This window comes from Zonotrichia leucophrys, chromosome 9 (genome assembly GCF_028769735.1).
Source record: "Zonotrichia leucophrys gambelii isolate GWCS_2022_RI chromosome 9, RI_Zleu_2.0, whole genome shotgun sequence".
Taxonomy (NCBI): domain Eukaryota; kingdom Metazoa; phylum Chordata; class Aves; order Passeriformes; family Passerellidae; genus Zonotrichia; species Zonotrichia leucophrys.
In genome coordinates, this window is record NC_088179.1 from 7,217,013 (window position 1) to 7,238,253 (window position 21,241).

At 42.2% G+C, this 21,241-nt stretch overlaps 1 protein-coding gene across 4 annotated transcripts in view; it reads left to right on the forward strand.

Moving 5' to 3' along the window:
• PXYLP1 (2-phosphoxylose phosphatase 1) overlaps positions 1–8,923 on the forward strand; it is a 47,656-nt gene extending 38,733 nt beyond the window's left edge. For all 4 annotated transcript variants that reach the window (XM_064721501.1, XM_064721499.1, XM_064721500.1 and 1 more), the window contains 2 exons: positions 5,174–5,313; positions 6,609–8,923. In XM_064721501.1, the coding sequence (XP_064577571.1) occupies positions 5,174–5,313; positions 6,609–7,540 (1,072 nt within the window). In that variant the 3' untranslated portion in view covers positions 7,541–8,923. The remainder of the gene's footprint in view (positions 1–5,173; positions 5,314–6,608) is intronic.
• The last annotated feature ends 12,318 nt before the right edge of the window (positions 8,924–21,241 follow it).

The following is a 21,241-nucleotide window of genomic DNA, read 5'->3' on the forward strand; positions in this document are numbered from 1 at the left end:
GTCTCCTCAAGAACAACATTTATATAAAAGAGCATCTCCTCTCCTAATTTAGGGCAGCAAGAAAGATGAAAGGAGTTGGCTCTGCACCATTCTGTCCAGATGTGTTAAAGCTGACCTTACTGAATAAAGCTAGAATGAAGCCATTGTTTTGAGTGGAACATTCATTACTTCAGCATCAGGAAGTTATTTGCTGCGTTTGCCTGTCAGGCTTATATTCCTTTGTGATGTAAATTTGGAGCTTGATTGTAAATGTGTTTAAATGGGGAGTGTGACAGGGTCTGTTATCACTGCCTTTGAACTGAGGCTTTCTTGCTGCTGTACAGTTGAGCTGAGATGTCTGATGGAGAGTCTGGCTTGTTTAAGCTTTCTGGACTTACAACATCAGATAAGCAAGCTGCTCATATGCAGGCTGCTCTTTATTTGACTTGGCATTCAGCTGATGGAATTCATTAATTAAGCAGATTATGCCACAGCCCCCTGGACTTCTAATGGATATGCAAAATAGCCTTGAGGTCACGCTTGGGTTTTGTGAATTATGGATTGTGACATATAAGTGTGGGATGAATATAAGCAAATGGATTAAATGCTTTGGAGATTTCTTCCATCTAAAACTTCAATTAATATTATTGTTATAATTTTTATTGTTCTGGATGCAAATTTCCAAAGGGAACAAAATAATGCATTTTTTTTTCCTCAAGAAAACTACTTGAATGATATTATGAAAATTTGTTCATTGTAGTATTTGCTTATGGGGGAAAGAAATTAATCCCACACATTTTTTTCCTTATGTAGCTCACATTTATAGTGTCAGAAGTAAAAAGTATGCAGTGTTTCTTCGCTGAGTTTGTATGTGAGAGAGAAGAAATGCTTTTTGGAAGATGCTAAAATGATTTCAGAAGACTGCTGTAATTTGATAGTAAGCTGGGTTAATTAGCATATACTTGAAGACATTTTGAGAGGTGTTGATGGTAATCATAAGAAGCTTAGTAACAAATACCGAAATTTTAGGTTCAATATGCACATGTTTTGAAGCTGCCACAGAAACAAGCTGGGAGCGGGGAGATGAGACAAGTATCATCCTGTGAGGTGAAGGGAGTGTGGATCTGACTTGGAGTGAGCTCAGAGTGGGATCCAGACCAGAGTCAGGTGAAGAAAGGTCTCCTGAGGCCTCTGCTGGCTTTAAAGAGTCAGACAGCAGTGGAGGAGATGGGATTCCAGAGCCATGGAATGGCTTGGGCTGGAAGGGACCTCACAGACCCTCTCATTCCCCTGCCAGGGGAGCGCTGAGGAGTTGGTATAAAAGTGTACAAGCTGTGAGACCTTTATGAATAAATAATCCCCAACTGTACTTCTGCTGCCTTAGGATCTCTTCTGTGGACTACACTGATCTATTGTTGGGTGTAGTGGCTTTCCTCATTCATTTGTTTTGTGAAAAGCACACACTGTAGTACTCCTTTGATCTCACACTTCTTTTGCCTACTTGAACTTCACAGAAAACACATGGTTTTTTTGCTTGAAGTTCTAAAATTATTTTTTTGCATTTTAAGTAAAGAGAAAAGGATTCACTCTTGGGATAGTTTGCAGGCAGAATCTTGTATTCTGTGATTACAGAAAAGTCATGTTTGTGTGTCTGAAGCCTGGTGGGGTCATGTTTACTCACAGAGTGATGCACTGAGGGCTCTGCAACTCCTTGTGAGAAGCTTGCTCCTCTCAGCTTTTGCCATGCATTTTTGTATTAACTCCTCAAGAAAAAAAGAAATGTTATTGAAGGATGCCAGCTCTGTTCCTGGCAGAAATACAAAATATAGTTCAAATAGTCATGCAATAGTTCTTCCCTTGTGCACTGGTAACAGGGTAGCAATAAAAGGTGATATTAAAGCCTTTTAAGACCTTTGCAAATATGATATTTAAGTGTTGATTAAGGATTTAAATGTTGGTCCATTTTAATGCTAGTGCATGAAAACCAGAGTATTCAATCTGGGATCTATTATCCCAGTGCTTAGGTTGTAAATTACGAAAGGATCAACTGAATTAATTATTTGAGGAAAAAGATGCATCCTCAGTTTTGTTACAGATAAAATTTATTCTATTGTACACAAATAAAATTATTAGAAGGCAAATGAACAGATTTTAAATAAGGGAACAAAATGCTAAAATTGGGAAGTGTGGCTGCTGTTAGTGGGTTTAAATGAAAAGCTGTTCCATTTTCTGACAAAATTTGAAATATTTTTTATACTCCTACCTTTTGCAAATGTGGTAGCTTGCCATTGTAAGGCCAGGAAAATTACAGAACGATATCTCTTTAGTTCATTTTTGTTTTCTGATTACTCTTATGGAAATAAAATTTTGAGGATAATTCAGTCTTTTCAGCTGTACAACGGAGCAATTTCCTTTGCTTCCTGCTCCAGCAGCCCCAGCAGCCTCAGCCGTGTTGCCTGGATACTCCATCTCCTGCAGCATCTGTAAATTGGCCAATTCAACAGGAGGATTCATATTCTAAATAAAAGCCAAGTCCTGGGGTGGGAGGGGGGAATGCTTTGTCAGCTGGGAGCCTGAGTGCTGCTGCAAGTCTTGCTGCTGAGAAAAATAGATGTTTGTTTGCCCAGTTGTGCAGGGATGTCTGTTTAACAAGGAGTAAGCTTTGAATTTCTATTCAAAAAGATGTCCAAAAGTCATATTTCATATATTTCATAATGCACTTCTGCAGGCTTGGGCTTATCCTGTGCTCACTTTAAATCCAGTGTAATCCAAAGTTAAGTAACTTGTGTCTCCATGTCTAATATTATTAATACACCCTATTAATATGCTGGAATATAAAATCATCAATTATCATCCCTTTTGTAATTTTATCTTAAAAGTTAATTTATTTTGCCTGCCATTTTTTCAGAAAAATCCTTTTGCAAAGTACAGATAAATACTTTTCTTTCTTCTTCCCTTTCTTTCTTCCCACAAGTGATTGCTGGCAGTTTTATCAGCACAGATTTGATTCCATTAGAATTCTTTCAGGCTTTTCTAAGCAAAGCAGCAAAAGAAGCAGGATGGATAAAGCACTTCTGTTAGTTTTCTTTCACATGTGTTTACAGAACTTATTAATTAAATGAACAGAGTTTAAGGAAAATTTTGATTGTCAATTTATTAATGTGTAGAGTTTTGTAAAGTTCAAAATTTAGAAAATTGGTGGTTCAGCCTGCTACCTCTGTAATAAGCTTAAAAAGCCATTTGCTAATGGGTGTAATTTAATTTTCTCAACTTAATTCTTCCATTTTTAGATTTCACTGCTGGGCTGTGAAAATAGTGCAATGTACAAAATGTTCTGTTGGAAATGTTCATCTGGAGCTGGAGTAAGCTTCTAATGTATGATTGTAACACAGGAAGCTTCCACTGCTTGAGAAACAAAAATCAGGCTTTGTTCTTTCTCTGCTTTGCAAATACTGATCTTCAGTTGCCCTGTTAAAGTTACGATATACAGAAGAAGCTGTGGATTTAGAATATCATTAATTGGCTGGTTATCCTTTAATTTGAAGTAAAATGAAAAAATTAGTCTGATTTTTAATCTCATTATGCTTTTTGTCTCATTTTGCATTTTTTTCTTACTGGCAGTTGTGGCATAATAATAACATTTTCCTGCCAGGATTTCTTTTTTCCTGAAAAGAAATTAAATCCTGGGAAATTCAAGTTTTATAAAATGATATGAGCTGCTTTTATGTTGACAGACACTGATTGTTATGAGCCCTCCTGTATGTGCAGGCTGTGAGCAGAGCTCTGCAAGAGGTCCCCTCATGTGTGAGAGTTGCTCAGTTGGCTCTTCTCAGTAAGCATGGATGTCTTTGTCCCAGCAAACTTCTATTCCAGACTCTCATTCCTGCTTTAGTGGTGCTACTGCTCCCTCTGGTGTTTCATGCAAGTCAGGTTTCTTTTTGAGACCCAAGGTTTTTATATCCAAAATAGTTTATCCTTCTAACAAATGTAAATATGAACAGTAAACACAAATCCCAGAGTTATTTAATAGATACCTGGCAAAATGTATTTTGTATGTATTTTTTAAGCAACGTGAAAATAACTGTGTTCAAACTGAACATCCTATTAAGACAAGAACCATCTGGAGCAGAGTTGGGTTGCTAAGCAGTTTCTGATGCAGTTCTGCACAAAATTAGAGAGGTGACTGTAACCTTTGGTAATTGCTGATATTTAACAAGGAAGTCCCCACTTGTGTAATGCATTTCTGCTGAAGGAATGTGATCACATGTGATCACAATGTGATCACAGTTTTATTTTTTAAAGGTTCAGGTTACCTTTGGGTTACATTGTGGGATTTTTTGTACCTGTAGCTTTCTGTGCAGCAGGACCACAGTGAGCTGAATCCGTGGTGTATTTGAAATTTCCAGTGCAATAGGGGAGATTTAAGCATTCTTTCACTGACTTGAAATCTGTTTCAGTGAGTTAACTTGGATATTTTAGTGAATATCTCTTCCAGCTGCATTCATTACTTCCATGGCAGAGTATCTTACTTGTGTGTGTGTCCAGGAGTGTTGGCCTCTTCCTGGATAAAAGTGCAATACCCTAAACAATGATTCCAGTTTTAATGGGGACACTGGGTACTGCTTTCCAGTTCCACGTAATCAAGGCTACATGTGCTATTTGATTTGAGGCTGAAGGAAGTAGAAATAAAAGCTGAGATTGTGGTCAGCATTGCACATTAAAATATCTGAGAATTCCTTCAAAATCATCTGCCTAAAGTACTGCATTGAACCCCTTTAGAGTGTAACTGGCTTTGGCTGTGCTGTTAGAGGGTGTTGGTACTTCAGAAACGAGAGAGGTTTGGAGGGTTTTTTTAAGGATTTTAAAATATATTTTCTTTTTCATTTGAATACATAGCAGTATTAGTAACTGAATTCAAAGCAACCCCCAGAAATTGCTCTAAAATACTTAAGTGGAAGATATCATAATTTTAACGTGACAAGACATAGTTCTTTGTAGCTCTTTGGCAGATAGTAAGTAGTTAGGTTTCTTTTCCATACTTGCAAAAGTCCTGAGTAAGAGCAGATGTTGTCCCAGTGGGAAATAACTTCACATCACGAAACTTCTGATCTGACATACTTGGAATACTTGACTCTCTTGAACTGCTTTCCCATATGCTTTTGGAAGTTTCACATTTTGGTTTTTATCTCTCTAGGAAACCTTCTCATCCTCAGCTTGAAGCCTTCATTAAGCATATGTCCAAAGGGTCTGCAGCCCAAATGGATGGTTCTCTGAGCAGCCTGCCTCACTTCCCCAGCCATTCCCTGTGTGAAATGGGAGAGCTTACACAGACAGGTGAGTTCCCCAGCAGCTCTGTCTCATCCTCTGCTCTATTGAACACAGTCTGCTTGAGAAGGGACCTTCTGAGTCTCTTTATATTGACATAAATGCTTTTTTATGCCATTTTATCATGTTGGTCATATCATCAGCTATGCTGGGATGTGTAACTCAACTGTGAAAGTGGCAACAGTTGCAGAAACCATGCTTTGTCCTATGGCTTGACAATCCTGTTACACACTGGTCAATCTTGGCATCCCATTTAAATTCCTTTGTAGCAAGTCAGAGCACCTTTCTTTCATGTTGCTTCACACCTCAGAGCTGCTCTGTTACCCTTGTGACAAACAGCACTGCTCAGTCCCTCCTGAGGAAGATCTGGTGCTCTGTTACTGACAGGGCGGGGATTCAAAGGGGCCCTGTGTCCCCTACAAGAGATGCTGATGTAGCAGCCAAACCTGGTGTTATGGAAATGCTTTATACATCTGGTGCCTCTCAAATTCTTGTGGGATCCCTTTGGAAGGAATCCTTGGCCACTATCAAGTCTTGCAAAGTGATATCAGGAGAAAGCAAGGCAGGACACCACTGAAATTGCACAGACACATGGATTGTGTCACTGAGCTGGCATCTGGGGACTCCTGTGGCTTGCAGCAAGGTATACAGAGGTGTTGTAGTGCATAAAGGCTTCAGGCCTATTGCTTTGCTGCTGTGCAAGAAATATGGATTCTGGAGTAGAGGTCTAGGCACATGAAAAGGATACACTGTCCAGCTGGATAAAGGCAGAGCTTTAGCATAAATTATCAAGCAATTTAAATACTCCCTGAAGGAAGATGGACAAGGAAGCTGGATGCAATTGCTACGCCTCATGATTGTTTTCTGAGTTTACATACTAATTTACATTTTGTGTATTTGTGTCCTGACTGCTGGTGGTTTTATTGGCTGCCATAAATTTTCAGGGGCGCAGCATTCTCTGCAGGCCTGAAAACCTGACTGAGGTGCAGTCTTCAAAAACACCTTACTTTTAGTCATGTTAGACCCATTCAGTCTGTGTCTTAGTCCAAAGAATTAATATTAAACCACTGAGGTTATAAACAAACTTTATGGAACCAACTTCTTTTCTTTAGATCAGGCTAGTTCCTAGAATATGAGAGATACTGAAGAATAGCAAGTTTCTCATGTTTCAGGCACTTTTCTTTACAGTCATCATAAGTGCAGTTCAGTTTTGTAAGTTTATCAGTAAGGCTACTATCTGTAACTTTTTTTTTGCATAACTGCAAAGATTCTAATCACGTGTTGTAATTTCTGTCACAATGCAGGGGTTGTACAACACCTGCGAAATGGACAGCTGCTCAGAGAGATTTACATCAACAAACACAGACTGCTCCCCAGTGACTGGACAGCCAAGCAGCTCTACCTGGAGACCACGGGCAAGAGCCGGACCCTGCAGAGCGCGCTGGCCCTGCTCTACACCTTCCTGCCAGATTTTGACTGGAAGAAAATTAACATGAGGCACCAGTGGAGCACCATTTTCTGCTCAGGAAGCTGTGACTGTCCCATGAGAAACCACTACCTGGAGGAGGAGCAGCGCAGGCAGTACAGCTTACGGGTGAAAAACAGCAATTTGGAGAAGATCTACGTGGATATGGCAAAGATTGTGGGCATTCCCACCAGGCAGCTGAGAGCTTCTAACCCTATAGATTCTCTCTTGTGCTATTTCTGTCATAATGTCTCATTTCCATGTACCAAAGCTGGCTGCATTGGTATGGAACACTTCAAAGTAATCAAGAGACACCAGTTGGAGGACGAGAGAGAAAGACAGGAAAAGAAACTTTACTTCTTGTATGCACTGTTGGCTACTCATCCTCTCCTCAACCAGACTGTCAATAGGCTGCAGCGTATTGCAGAGGGCAAGAAGGAGGAAGTGTTTGTCCTCTACTCTGCACATGATGTCACCTTGTCACCTGTTCTTAGTGCCTTGGGCATTACAGAGGCCAGATTTCCCAGATTTGCTGCCAGATTAGTTTTTGAGCTGTGGCAGGATGGGAAGAGGCCCAAAGAACACTTTATCCGCATCCTGTACAACGGTGCTGATGTCACATTCCAGACCTCCTTTTGCAGGGATCATTATAAACGTTCCAACAAGCCAATGTGCCCACTAGAAAAACTTGTCAACTTTGTCAAGAGGGATATGTTCTTAATTTTTAACAGTACAAGCTACTATGATGCATGTCATAGGAGAGCACTGTAGAGAAGGGAGGAGGAAAGGAGGCAGTGTTAACTTATGTCAGTGATTTGTTTTCTGGCAGAGGCACAGTTCAGTTTTCTTACTTCTTGTATTTTCATGTGTAAGTACAGAAGGCTAATGCTTGAAACATTTTTCAAATAGTTTTATTTTCATTCAGGCTGCAGATGGCCTTCAGTAGAAGAACAAATGCCAAGGGTTATGTGTGTGTGTACACTCACAAATGCTGTTAACTGTTGTGATAAACCATGTGGTGAATGTGACCTGGCCCTTGCTTGATAGAGTGAGAGAGCACAGACTTTGTGTTTCTCTGTTCCAGAGCAATACTTGGATAGCCTGAGTTTAAAGCCAAAACTCCATTTTTTTTCTAACACCATCTCAGTCATTTTAAGCACTTCATGTCAGGGTCATTATGAATTCCAGGTGTCTGCATTAAGGCATTTTAAAGGAATTTTTGAATTTCTTTACTCAGAGGAAGCCATAATATTAGAATATTATGGTCCTTAAAGCAAAGTGCATGTGTGTGTGTGTGTGAATACTTCCTGAGCATGTACAAATGAGTGTGTGCCTTCTGCACCTCACAGACCTAGAAACCCTTGGCTGTTGTTGCCAGTGCCAGAGAAGGGTGTACTGGAGAAGGGATACAAAACTCTACTCTCTGATTGCACTTTCAGCACTTTGAATAGTTCAAACACAGTCTAGAAACATGTGAAGGCCTTGTGACATTAAAATAGGTTGCAAACACTAACAGTACCACTAAACCTCAGTGGGAAATTAGGCTTAGAAATGAGTTTTATGGTGAAGTGTTGGGCTCTTTCCCATTGTGAACACGTTCAAGCTGTTGTGCTATGGTACAAATCAGTATTTTAGGAATTTGCTATGGTGACTGCTTGAGACAGCTTGACTAAGTACTGAGAAAACTTTGTAGTTGAGTTAGTATTTTTATGGACTAGGAAGCTCTTATTTTGTAAGACCAGACTTGTACATATTGTACTGTGTATATTTATAACACAGTAGATCTTTCTTACTTGTTTAGTTTGTAAAGACTTGTGGAGGTCACTTTTTAGACATTTTTTTTCCCTTGATCAGGATGTTTAGACTTAAGAATAAACTGTCTCTTATGGGTAATTTGAACAATGAGTAGATATGAAAACTTCAGACTGCTTTCATCTCTGTAGGAGTAGTAAATTGAGAACCAATTTTTAATAGAATTCCTAGAAATTTTATAATGATGGAGGTTTTGTAACTTCTAGAAATAAATTAGTCTGTGAGTTGTGATTCAATGGTGCTAGTTTGTCAAAGAAAACATAACTCAGCATAAGTTCTCCGACTCTTGGCATTCCACTCTCTCTGTTTTCAATGCTGCATTTGAACATGTTTCTTTAAATAAAATTCTGGGGTCTCTGTGCTTTTGTGTTATGTTTGTTGTGACTTCCTTAACTGTTTGCAGGAACAAGGTGGATATTGTTAAGCTGCTTGCTGCATTTCTGATTTCTGCACTCAATCTGTCCTGGCCAGGAGCAAGTAAACATTTCATGAACACTGAACTAGAAGTCCTGATAGAATATCTGGGGCTTTTGTACCACACTGGAGTGGTAACATTTCTGTCTAAGAGAGTGGATCTGCTCGTGTGCTGGAGGGCAGACAGAAGAGAGAATCTGAAAGTTGAGCTGACTGTAGAAATAATGTGAAGGGGACCTTTTGCCCAATATAAATAGCAAAGGCAGAGACCCCATAACTTTTCCTTCATGTTGAGGTGGGACCTCCTGTGATTGTGCCCTCACTGCCTCTTCTGCTGTCACTGGCCAACACTGTGAAGGTGTCTCTGATAGTTCCCTTCAGATTTCCTTGAGCCTTCTCTTCTCTGGGCTAAGCAGACCCAGCTCTACCCTCATGCCAGGTGCTCCAAACTACCTTGGCTGTCAGTGGGGACTCTCCAGCAGCTCCATCTCTCTTGTCCTGGAGTGAAAAAGAGCATTGACAGCTGGTTCAGCCAAAAAAGCCTCCCCTGTGGTCAGGGCAGTGACAAGAAACCTGGACTGGGAAATTTAAGGAAATCTGGAACTAAATTTCAGTTACAGCTTCAGGTTGCCAGTATCTGCTCACCTGTATGTTTGAGGGTCACTGGATGGGCAGAACCAAATCTTTAATGTAAAAATAATTTTTAAAAAAGGGAAAAAGCTAATTATTTTTCTGTGTATGCACAGTTCATTAACATCTCCTGTAAACCATACACACAGAGGATCTGCAGCAATGAAAGACTTGATCCATCTCCAGTGCCACCAGAAGAGCTAAAGGAAAGAGCTGCAGGGCTGAGATCACTCTCACAAACCTTGGACCTGGCTGTGGACATGAAGTGATAAGCAAACTGCATTACTGAAGTCGATTAATCATAACATTTTGAAGTTTGACCTAATTTATGATTCAATTTGTAATTTCAAGTGGATTTATAGTTGGTTTAAGGTAACAAATGTAAGTACCTGAACAATGAAAAGAAGAATTGGTGAGAATTTAGTTATTCTAGAATTGATAAATAGCCTTTCTGTAGGGGTGCACTGATGAATTAGCTGTACCACCTGGTAAACAGTGGCTTGAGTAGTGGCGCAGTTTAATGAAATGCTGCTGCTTTAAGGAATGCTGCTTGAGATCTTGCTCTCGGCTTGAAACCGATGTAGGAGTGGGCTGTTTTGTTGTGTGCTAAACACGGTATTCAGAAACTGATGTTTAAACATGTTGAGTACTTGTACTGTGAATGAAATCCGTGCAGCGCTTCCTCACCCGGTCCAGCTCATTTTCCAGCGCAGTGCTGATGTCCCGTCTCTCTCTGCCCGCTCCTCCCCTCCGTTTGTTCCATTTCTAGGAAGCCGTAACAGCTTTAGCTCCAAACGCTCCTTGCACGCTGCGAGTGCCAAATGGCTTGGTCTGAGCTGCCGTGTATTGTTGTGAGTGCATGAAAGGGGAGGAAAGGCTCCCAAGGCGAATTCCCGGAGCCGCCGGGATCGGGAGCGGGAGAACCCCGGAGATGGGAGCGGGAGCGCGGCGGGGCTGCGGCGCCCTCGCGTGGCGGCTCCGTGCGCTGCAGCGCGGGCTGCGGGAATCACACCGGGAAGGGCTCTGGGAAAGGAAGAGTTAAACCCGGTGACCTGTGGGTGGATTTCATCCTGCAGTCCCAGAAAGAGGCCTCCATCCCCGTGGTCTAAGTGAATAGGTGTCTATGTGAGAGGCTCAAACCCTTGTGGTATGAAGAAGGAGTAACGACAGCTGTGGTGGTAATTTTGAAGTGAGTAATTCATGTTGTTGAGCAAAGGTGTATTCTGCAGGTATTTTACAGCTTTGCTCGCCTGTGTACTAAAATCAGCCCACACTTGTCAGCAGAGTTATTTTTGAAATTAGTGAAGTCTATTCTATATGGAAGTATAAAACAGAGTATTATTTTTTCCTGTCAGTTTTCTGGTTTGGTCTCAGTTTGCTTGCCTTACAGTTTTGTTCCTTCCCCCTTTTTCACATGAAAGTAGCTATGCTGTATGTGAGTACTATGACCTTATTCAAGCAGTTGAGATGTGACAGAGTCTGAACTTGGTAAATTTCATTCAAACTGAAATCAAACACCATTAAGCTTGTTATTTCCAAATGTTCTGAGGAGCCATTTTCAAAAGTGATTTGGAATTACATTTAAGCTATTCCTTTAGGATCCCCTGACCAAAATAATTATTATTTTTTTCTTCTGTTGAAGGTAAAAATGTAGGGTGAAATAAAAGTGATGGCATTTGAAATGTAAAGCAGTCCAGTTTGCATTCTAAAAAGTCTTTTTGGCAGGGTAAAAAAAATCACCTGTTTGGCAGTCTGTCTCAGTTTGAGACAAATTAGGAGGAAACATCCTAAAATGAATGTGCCCTCTAACGAAAGGTAGGTTTGGGCAGCCTCCTCACAGGTTTGAAAGGAATTTCTTGGAGGAAAGGGGAAAAAAAAACCAAAAAACCCTGTTATTTAACAAGCAAGAGTGCAGGCATGGAAAAAAAGTGAATGAATAACATTAGGTAATAAACTTTCTCACTGTGCAGAAAGTTGGTACCTCAGAGTCTGCTCGGCTTCTCCCGGGGTCCGGAGCCGGGATGTCCCTGCAGCCGCTCCCGCCGGGCCGCGGGCTGGGGCTCCCGGGGCTGGCCCGGATTTTGGACCGCGGCACAGCTGAACAGTTCCCCAAGAACCAGCCACAGCCCCAGGAAAACTTCGTGCCTCAGCTAACGAACGAGCTAGCTAAAAGCAAAGACACAACTCTCCTGGCTGCACAGCAGAGAGAGCCGGGGATCTGTGAGAACTGAACACAAACTGCTCGCTGAGGAATTTCCCCTGCTTCCCCCTCCCAGCCTTAAGTCACAGGACCCACGTGTGGGGATAAAGCCCAGGGTAGGGGTCATAACAGTGTCATAACATCACCCCAGGACACAGCCTTACAGATGCCATTGTAGAATGGTCATGGGAAGATGTGGGAGGGGAAAGTTGGAGCAGAAGTTGTTCCTGTAGGTCCTTGCAAAACAGGATATGTAGGATAAAAGATGAAAAATAGAAAATAGACAATCTGGCTTCTTGCATCCACCTTTCCTGGAGCAGGTACAGAGGCAGTGGTTTGAAGCTGTTCCTCACCAGGAGACTGAGGACCAATGGCCAGCTACAGGACAGAAGGAATGGCCAGGGGCAGCTGCAGGGTGTGCGTGTGACTGCTGGGGTGTAGGCAGCAGTGGCTGAAGTAACTGGAAGGTTAAAGGTCCAGGGCCAGCTACTGGACACACTGAGTGCTGTCCTCCTCCTGCTTGGACCTGTGTAGGCACAGCTGCAGCTGCTGGATAGGCCCAAACAGTTTTGTCATCAGAAGCAAAGTGATGTAAGAGGGGATTCTGCAGATTTAGATGAGAGGGATGATTGTAATACTGTTTCATCTTTCTAAAAGTCTGTCGGCCCCCAGAAGTGGTAACAGAGATGGAATCAAGTCTGGTTCCTGATGAATCAGTATTGATCCGCTGGTTGCTAATTTAATTTTTCTTTTTGAGCTGATTGCATACCGAATGCTCTTCTTTAGCAATGCTAGTTATAAGGGGCTTTTGACCAATTCAGTGCCTTTAAAAAAAAAACAACTTCAACAGCCAAACCTTTATAAGTAACAGGCTGCAGTGCTTTTCTGCTTTGCTCATACATGCATAAATCAGGCATATCTTGAAGGATGATTAATAGCTACTGTCATTTTTAGCTGTCAAGTGGACAACAATAATGGCTTGAGTCCTATCTCAAGCACCAGAGAGATGTCTTTTTGCTTAAACCTCTGCCAAGAAGGATTAAATGATGTCCATGACTATGTAATAGGACTGGTGTAAGATGGCATTTGTCAGCAATTAGTGTACTCTCAGATGTGTTCCTAACCCTTTAGCTGTGAACCCAGAGGTAAGTAGGTTTAGGGAGAGTTTTACCTGTTAATATTTAACTTGGGACCACAATCTGGTGATTGGGGTTTTGGTAAGAAAGAGCACTGTATCTTGTTGAAGAGTGATAAAAATATTTTTGCTTTTCAGAGGGGACTGGAAGCAGGCCGTGCTGCTCTGAAGTGGTGTTTATAAGGAGGAGGCAGCCAGCTTAAACACAGCCAGACAGGGGCTCATTAGCTGTGAGGGCTTGTTGTGAATCTGGGCTGCTTCTGTCAGTGCTTGTTCTGACTGGCAGAGAATGGAAGGTTATTGTCACAGCAGGACCCAAGTGTCCCTGTGAAACCACTGGATTTGTCTGAATCTCCCCTTCTCAAAAGGACTGACTGAATGCCATCCGTGATTTTCGTTAAGCACTTGCTGGGGTGCAGACCTCACTTTGCCTGCTTTGCCAGGAGGAAACTTCCTGCAAATGCTGGAAGCCAATGGCAGGAGGGAAAGCAGCCTTTCTGTGTCCTCGATAGCTGCTGGGGTGCTCCTTGGGCCCTTGGCTGGAGCTGCTGGAGCTGTGGGGTGCTGCTGTGCCTGTGCCTCTGGCCCTGCGCCTTCCCCGCTGCCCCATCGCCTCCCTGCTGCAGGTTGGATCCTGCAGGTTTGCTCCTGCTCTGGAGCTGTTGCCCTATTCACTGCTGCCATCCTCTGATGTTTGTGGAGCAACACTGAAAAATGCTGCCTGGGGCTGTGGAGGGCACATGGGATTGTGGGGGGCACACAGGGCTGTGAGGAGCACACGGGGCTGTGGGGGGCACACGGGGCTGTGGGGGGACTGTGGGGGGCACACAGGGCTGTGGGGGACACACGGGGCTGCAGGTGCCGGCCGGGCCGCACGGAGCTGAGGAGGAGGAAGATGCTGAGGATGCTCCGTGAGCCGAAGCAGCCCCGGGATGCCGGAGGGGGGACCGGGACCGTGTCCTGCCCGCTCCTGCGGCTCGGTTCGGGTACACATTGCCGAGATGCGGTACCCGAAGCGGGGAACGTGCTGTGAAATCAGGACGGAGTGAAGCCGCACCGAGACACCCCCGGGCCGGGCCTGCCTCTCCGGGGGAGCGTGTCCTGGAGACGGGCCCGGGACAGGCCGCGCTGCAGGATGCATACGGCTCCCCAAACGGGCCAGCAGCAAAACTGCGCTCACCCGGGCGCTGATGTGAGGTACGGGAATGGCTCCAAAGGGCACATTCCGAGGTGGCTCGGGTGTAAGTGGTGGCAGCTGAGGGATGGTGGGGCGAGGCTGAGGCTCACATTCCGCTCTCCGCAGCCCTGTGTGTGTCTGTGTGTGTGTGAGCAGCTCTGGGCAGCAGCACAGCCCCATGGAATGTGCAAGCCAGGGCTTTCCCTGGGGACAGGATCTCCTCTCCCTCCAGCAAATCTCCAGAAAGGAATTCCTCCAAATAACTGGAATGCCACCCTAAGCAGTCTCCTGCTTCATCCCGAGAATCTGGATGCAGGTTGAGTTCATGCCCTGTGCTGATGTTGGACCCCAGCTTCAAATGCTCTTTTAAAATTTCCTGTATTTATGCTCTCATGTATCTGTAGAGGGAGTAAATCAGCACTGGCATACTCGACAGTCATACTTGTTGCACAAATGTTTATTTCCCTATAAATATGGTATAGATTTCATCCACCTTTGGCTGCTGTGAAGATATTGTGGTAGTTATATGTTGGGCTTGGAACTTGTCTGATCAGAGAACATAAATATTGGAAGTATGTGAATGAAATAAGAAAAATACAGAATGTCAAATATTAGCCACTGGTAACAGCAGGTGCAGGGAACATTTTGCATGCAAGCTCAAAACTGAAATATGTTACGAAATCCCTTTGAATATTTCTGGATGTGGCACAGAGAATACGAAGCTGGATTGATGATCCTTCAGTCCAGACTGTTCTGTAATCCTGTGTGGTTAATTTGTGGATGGAAAGATGATAGATTAGTAAACAGTTCATTGTGCACACTTCTAACTCTAAACACACTATGAGCAATTTACTTATTGCTGTGGAACAGGAAATGTAGTGTTTGCTTTAGTTTCTTTTTTAAATGGCATAATTTCATCAGCACAGAATCCAGGTCATGTTTTCTCAATCCTGTGTGCTTTTAAATAATGAATATGGGTTGAGTATGAAACATGTTTCATCCTCATTCTCTTAAGCTTTCAATTTATCACAGAAGCAGTCACAATTCTTTGGCCTCTTGGAGCTCTCGAGCCTGTTGAAACATATTATTTCACCAGTAGGAAATAGTGTTAAAACACCTGGTGCAACCTTTGAAGGTTCCTCTCATCTATATTTATTAGAAATAGCTCTCAGGATAACTCAAAGAATAAGTGCCCTGCAGACTATACTAATTAAGACAAAATACAACTATTTAGCAACAACATTGACAGGGGAGGAAAGGGGGGGTCTTTCTCAGAGCCTGGATGGGGCTCTGTGTTCCTGTGGGTTGTGTGAGAGAGATCCAGAGCCAAGGGATGCTGCTGCCTGGGGACTGCAGGGGGAGATCCAAGGGGGGAAAGGATGCTGCACTAAGGCAGTGCTGTGGCCCAGGGAATGCATGGAGCCATCCTCCCTCTCCTCACAGCTGGTGAAGGACCTGCCTCGAGTGCCAGGCCCTCTTCTGAGCATCCAGAACAGTGAGAAAGCTCAAAACTGGAGGGAGATTACAGAGAGAAAGCAGGAAGGGGAGAAGGGTTCAATCAAATGCAAATATGGTTACCATAAAAAAAAAAAAAAAAAGAAAAAAAAAGAAGAAGGATTTGGCTCTCTTCTTCCTTGTGGTTAGAGCTAGAAGTAATTATAGTTAAAAATACTCAAGTTGGGCATTTAAGAAAGAAATTGTGGAGTAAGCCTAGCAGAATGGGATGAACTGGTGGGAGAGGTTTGAAGTCACAGACCTTCCGTGTCTTTAGGAAGAGGAGCTATGAACACCTCCCTGAGCATTTGGTTCGTTTTGTAATGAGGAGATGAAGAGGTGACTTCCAAGTCTCTCTCATCCTTTATTTTTCTTTGTTTGTATGCAAATACTTCCCCAATGTCCACTACTTCTGGCATGTACAGTGGCAGCCTCCTGGCAAACAACTCATGGATTTGGGTGTTTGGAAACTGTGCATTTCTCCCAAGGTACAGCAAGTTATCTAAAGCCTTTTCCTCCACCCAAATGAAGCCACATAGCTTGGCAGGGCTGAGGTTTTTCTCAGCTCCCACAGGAGTGTGCAAATGTAGATTTCATTGTTGGCTTCCTGCCAAGAACCTCCTCAGGGAAAAATCTGTATCATCTTAATCTGTTACCTTTCATTACTTCCTTCATTCCCATCCCCTCCCCTCACAATTTTCTCTTTCTGAAGAAGCTGATATAGTTTTCTCTTGAATCAGTGACCACTCAGGCAACTCCAAAATATTGAGAGGTATAGGGGGGTTCTTTTCCAGACACAGAATTGCTTATTGCATCTCTGATCCACTCTGTTTAGAAATGTTACAAAATTATGAATTTTAACTTCCTATTTAATCTTGTCGCAAAGTTTGGCTTTTCCAGAGTCCAAAGAGTGCCTATGAGTTCATGTGCATTTGTCTGTGTGCCTGCATATAAATACAATACCTTACAGGGGTTTCTCATAAAGCTTTTTTCACTGTTTCTTATTTACACTCAGATGTCAAATCTGTCAAGTCAGAATTGGGATTGAATAGAACACTTTGCTCTGTGTGCACTGTTCTCTTTCCTCAGGCCCTCCTAAATGTGAATTTTCAAAATTTCTTTATGTGATTTTCCAGCAATGTTCCCTGTACAAAACGGAGTATTTTTAATGAGAACTTTCCTGCTAAAGGAGATTACAGTCCTGTTAAATATTGATCTAAAATTTAAAGTGTGTTACAGCATATATCAATCCAGTTTCTTTCAAAACTTCTGGGATTTGTCTAGTTCATCTGGGCAGAGATAGGCAAAGACTTTGGTTGTTGACTCCTGAAAATGACTTTGCCAGTGGAAGAGAGTGAAGTGTCCTTACCAAACACTCTCAGCAGATGTCTTCTCTATGGAAGAGTTTTCTCAGGCTGACAGAATGCCAGTATCTGCTGTTACCCTGGGGGCCAGCTCTGTAAATCACTGATCTGTTGTATGTGTGGGAGAAAAGAGCACAAAGCTTTGGTTCTTTATCCTGGTACTCAACTGAATCTGGTCTGCTGGGAGTGCCTTAGCACAGGAGAGAAGGGTTTTTGTAATCACACCTGGCACTGGTTTGGGAGAGGTTTCCCCTTGGTAAATTTTGAACCTGGCTGGATTTCAACATTTGTCAGGAATGTAGAAGTCACCAAGCTCTACAGATTTTGTGAATATATATGACCGAGGAGAGGAGAGAGATTCTCTAGGGGAAGTTGAAGACTGTTCTGAAGACACTGTAGTTGATCAGAGGTAAGATAAAAATGCACACACAGCAGGCTTCTAAAATCCTGGGCCTACTTTTTTCTTTGTTGTTTTCCATCAATAGACTCTTGTCCATAACTGTTGTGCAGGAAGAGCACCATTTCCAGGTTCTGCTTATACTCCCACAGAGCTGGCCTGAGGAGAGAGATTTCTGTAAGGAGAGCAGGAAGGTAAGTTCTAAATTATTTTTTTGCCATGGCACTCTGCTTTCTTGATGTCAAGAGAAGAAGCAATTTCAGATCAATCTGCTGGGAATGCTAGCATGCTATTTGCATTAAGAAATGATACAAGCATCTCCCTGGTGGGTGTTATTAGTAATGAACATGGCCCCTTCACAGATGTGAACCAAACTTTGCAAAGGCTCCCCTGCACCCTCATTGAAAATCCTGATCTCATTCCAACATGTAATACCTGTTGGGAAGCTCTGCAAGAGCACAATTCCTTTGTGATTTTACTGATCACTGAAACTGAGAATCAAGTGAAGAAACGTCAATCCGAAATATGAATGGCTGGAGGAAAACGTTTTTAATAATTTTAGTTTTACATACTTTCACAAGAAGCAGTGAAAGGAATGTCATCCTTAGGATTCTGATGAAACTCCACACTCTGTAATTATATTGACTCTGAACTCCACCTGCAGTTCTATATTAAAACTGCTCTGCTTCCAGCTGCAGCCTGCTGTGCAGTGATGCTGCTCAGTGTCAAACAGGTGCTAGAGCTCATCTGAGAGGGAAATGATAATGTAATTTATATAATTTATACTGTGCTTTGTTGCATATTTCAGAGTTCCTCTGGGTAAAATGCACAGCAGAAATGAGATACTATTTTAAGAGATTTTTATGAACCTGGCTGATTATTTAACTTTTTGGGGGTGCAAAATTGTTATGCTCACTTGTGGGTTTTGCCAAAACTTAAAACATAAATGCACTAGATCAGTGTATACATACAACACCAGGAAATGCTGAGAATTATCTTTTTCTTTATAAATTCCAAACTATAATTGAATGTAGAACTGTTTGAAGTGACTGGAAGGCTGTGGCTGAATTTAATCAGGGCTTTAATGTATGTTATATATAAGTCTCACTCCTTCCTAGAAGTAATTAATATTCAAGTAATTCAAGCCACTGTATGTGTGTTGGGGTGAGGAGGGAAGAGTAAATGATTTGGGGAGAGCTCCTGACACTGTGGGATGTGACTCAGTGTGAAATGGCAGCCTGAGCCTGCAGGTGATGATTTAATGTTAAGTAACTTGAAGGAAGGAATATTTTCCAGTTTGCCTTGGGCACTGAGAACCTTTGTGCTTAATGCATCTTAGAAATTTTCTCTGCAGACTTTTTCAGGCTGTGAGGACTTCCTAGGGGCTTCAGTGCCTTATCCTTGCTGTTCATCCCTGCCTTGAGGTAAACAGTGCCTGAATGCTCCTGGAGCTGTGAGGAATAATTCCCCTTTGATCAGGCATAGCCTGAGCCATGTGCTGCTGCTGTTCTTCCACTCATGTTTTCCAAATTGGGCTGCAAACTGAGAGAGGTACCTGCAGTTTGACAATTTGTAATTTATTACAAACTTGTCATAGCACAGGAGGCCGTGGTTAGAAGCTCTGCAAATGAGACCAGTGTTAGCAAAGTCAAATGAAGTTCAAAATTCACATCAGTGACCACACTGACCTGTGCTTTTCTCTCTCCTTTTCAGAAGCTGTCCTGCTTTCTGCACACAGCCACCTCAGGATGAAAATGGATTCCCCAGGTGTTTGTTCCACTCTGGTGTGTGAGGCATTGCTGCCAGTGTGAATATGCCATGCTGGAATCCAGGTGCTCATTTGGGAGCCCTGTACCTGGAAACCTGTACTTTCATTTTTAAAGGCTACAGGCAGTCAGGACCTTACCACACTGTCACCTGTAGCCTGGTCACTGGCACCACACATCCCTGCTCCATTCCCTGCTTTCTCATTCATCCACAGGCAGTAGCATGTGGATTAATATTTTGCCTCTTGGAGGAATTCCTTTGAGAAGTTTGATAGGTTCTTCTATAAATTTTGCAAATGACATCCTAAGCAAAAGTGAGTGGATTAGTGAGAACTGCCGTAATCTATAATGATGTGAAACAATGACATCCTGAAGAAGTGAGTGAAGGAAATGTGTAGAACTTGGACTTTTAGCCAAGCAAGATGAGCCTTTGTTTCTGAGCTATTTGAATTTTTAACTTTAGGAGGTAACCACCTGAATGGTGGTATTCTGCCTGGCTCAAAGTGTTGTATTTTGTGATGCAGGGAGTCGGTCCACCAATGGGATCCCCCTTGTGAAGCATCTGAATTTGAGTAAAAAGTCCTGACTTATTTCATCTAGAGGTTCCTCTCTTTATGATTCTAATATAGCTGTTAATAATTAACTGTGAATGAGTGATTTTTCTGAAGGGTGCTGTATCTAACAGTATTTTTTCTGTCCATAGAAGAATCTTGTGTATATCAAGGAGAAGCATTCTTACTTATGATACCAAGATTTGTTGTGGTGGTTTGTCTCCAGATCCCAGAAATATCCCTAATTTCCTATTCTTTCACTGCTGGAGCAGAGGAAGTGTGTCTCTTTCTCCAGGAGAGGGTGTCCCATCACTGCATGCCAGAAAGATCTTACACTTAGGCTTACACACACTTTGCTCTGCTTTTTCCTATGCTGTGTCTCTCAGCCAAAACCAGCTTGGAGAAATACAAAGAGAGTAAATTAAAAAAAGAATAGAAAGAATACTGTGTTAGAAAAGGTTAGAAAAGAATAATGTTTTAGAAAAGGAGAAAGATTCCACATATGTCTCTTTCACTTTCAGGCTTATTGCTATTGACAAATCCTGCTGTTGAGCATAGAACATAGTTCAAGTGTCCTGGAGGAATTGTACCTATCACAATCCTTTTTCCTTTTCTGTTTCTGTAACTGTCTGTCTTATATGAGGTATTTCATTCATTCCTTGCCAAAATGCAATACCTAATTTGTGGGCCATATTTCTGTCCTTGTTAGATTTTGTTTTCAGAAACAAGTTTCATTTATTTACAGCAACTATAATGTTATAAGCACCTATGCTGTGAAGTAGTTTTATTTGATTCTAGCTCCTCTTCAACATGAATGCACTGTGCCTCTTTCACTCTTTTCTCTCTAAATTGATTCATTATTCAAATGCATGGCAACTTCAATGGAAATTTGCATGGGGCTGTAGAAGTCAGGCTGGCAGATGGTTATGGAATGAATGTGTGCAAAATTTGTTTGGGACTTCAGATTCTTTGTTATAGTTTTGGTTGTTATTGTTTTCCAAAACCCTGGCAGCTGAAGAAGGAGAAAAAGAATAAGCAGAGAGAGGATCAATAGCAGGAAAATTAACTCCTAATGTAAAATGACAGCTTGAGAGTGAACACAGTCAGCATGAATTGCAAATATAGCAAAGTCTGGGAACCCTAATCTCATACTTTTTTCCCCTGATTCTATGTAATTCTTCTACAGATAGTCTTATATGTATTAACATAGGATGATAGGAGGCTTAATATAATCAATATTATATTGCAAAAGCATTCTCAATATAATTAGAAGAGTCTCATGCCTCCTCAGCAGAGTTTGCAGTTAATGTTTTGCTGTGGTAAATGTTAATTTTGGGAGAATACACATAAATCCAAGGAAATTGTCTCTACTCCATTGACTCACTTCATAAGAATAAATAATCTCAAAACTTCTGTTCTCTGGTGCTCAGATGTCATGGAAGTAACTTAAATTGGTATTATTACACCTGAATCAAAGCACTAGTCCTGACTAGTCCATGAATTGTGGTGGCAATCAAATCCAGGCTCAGCTC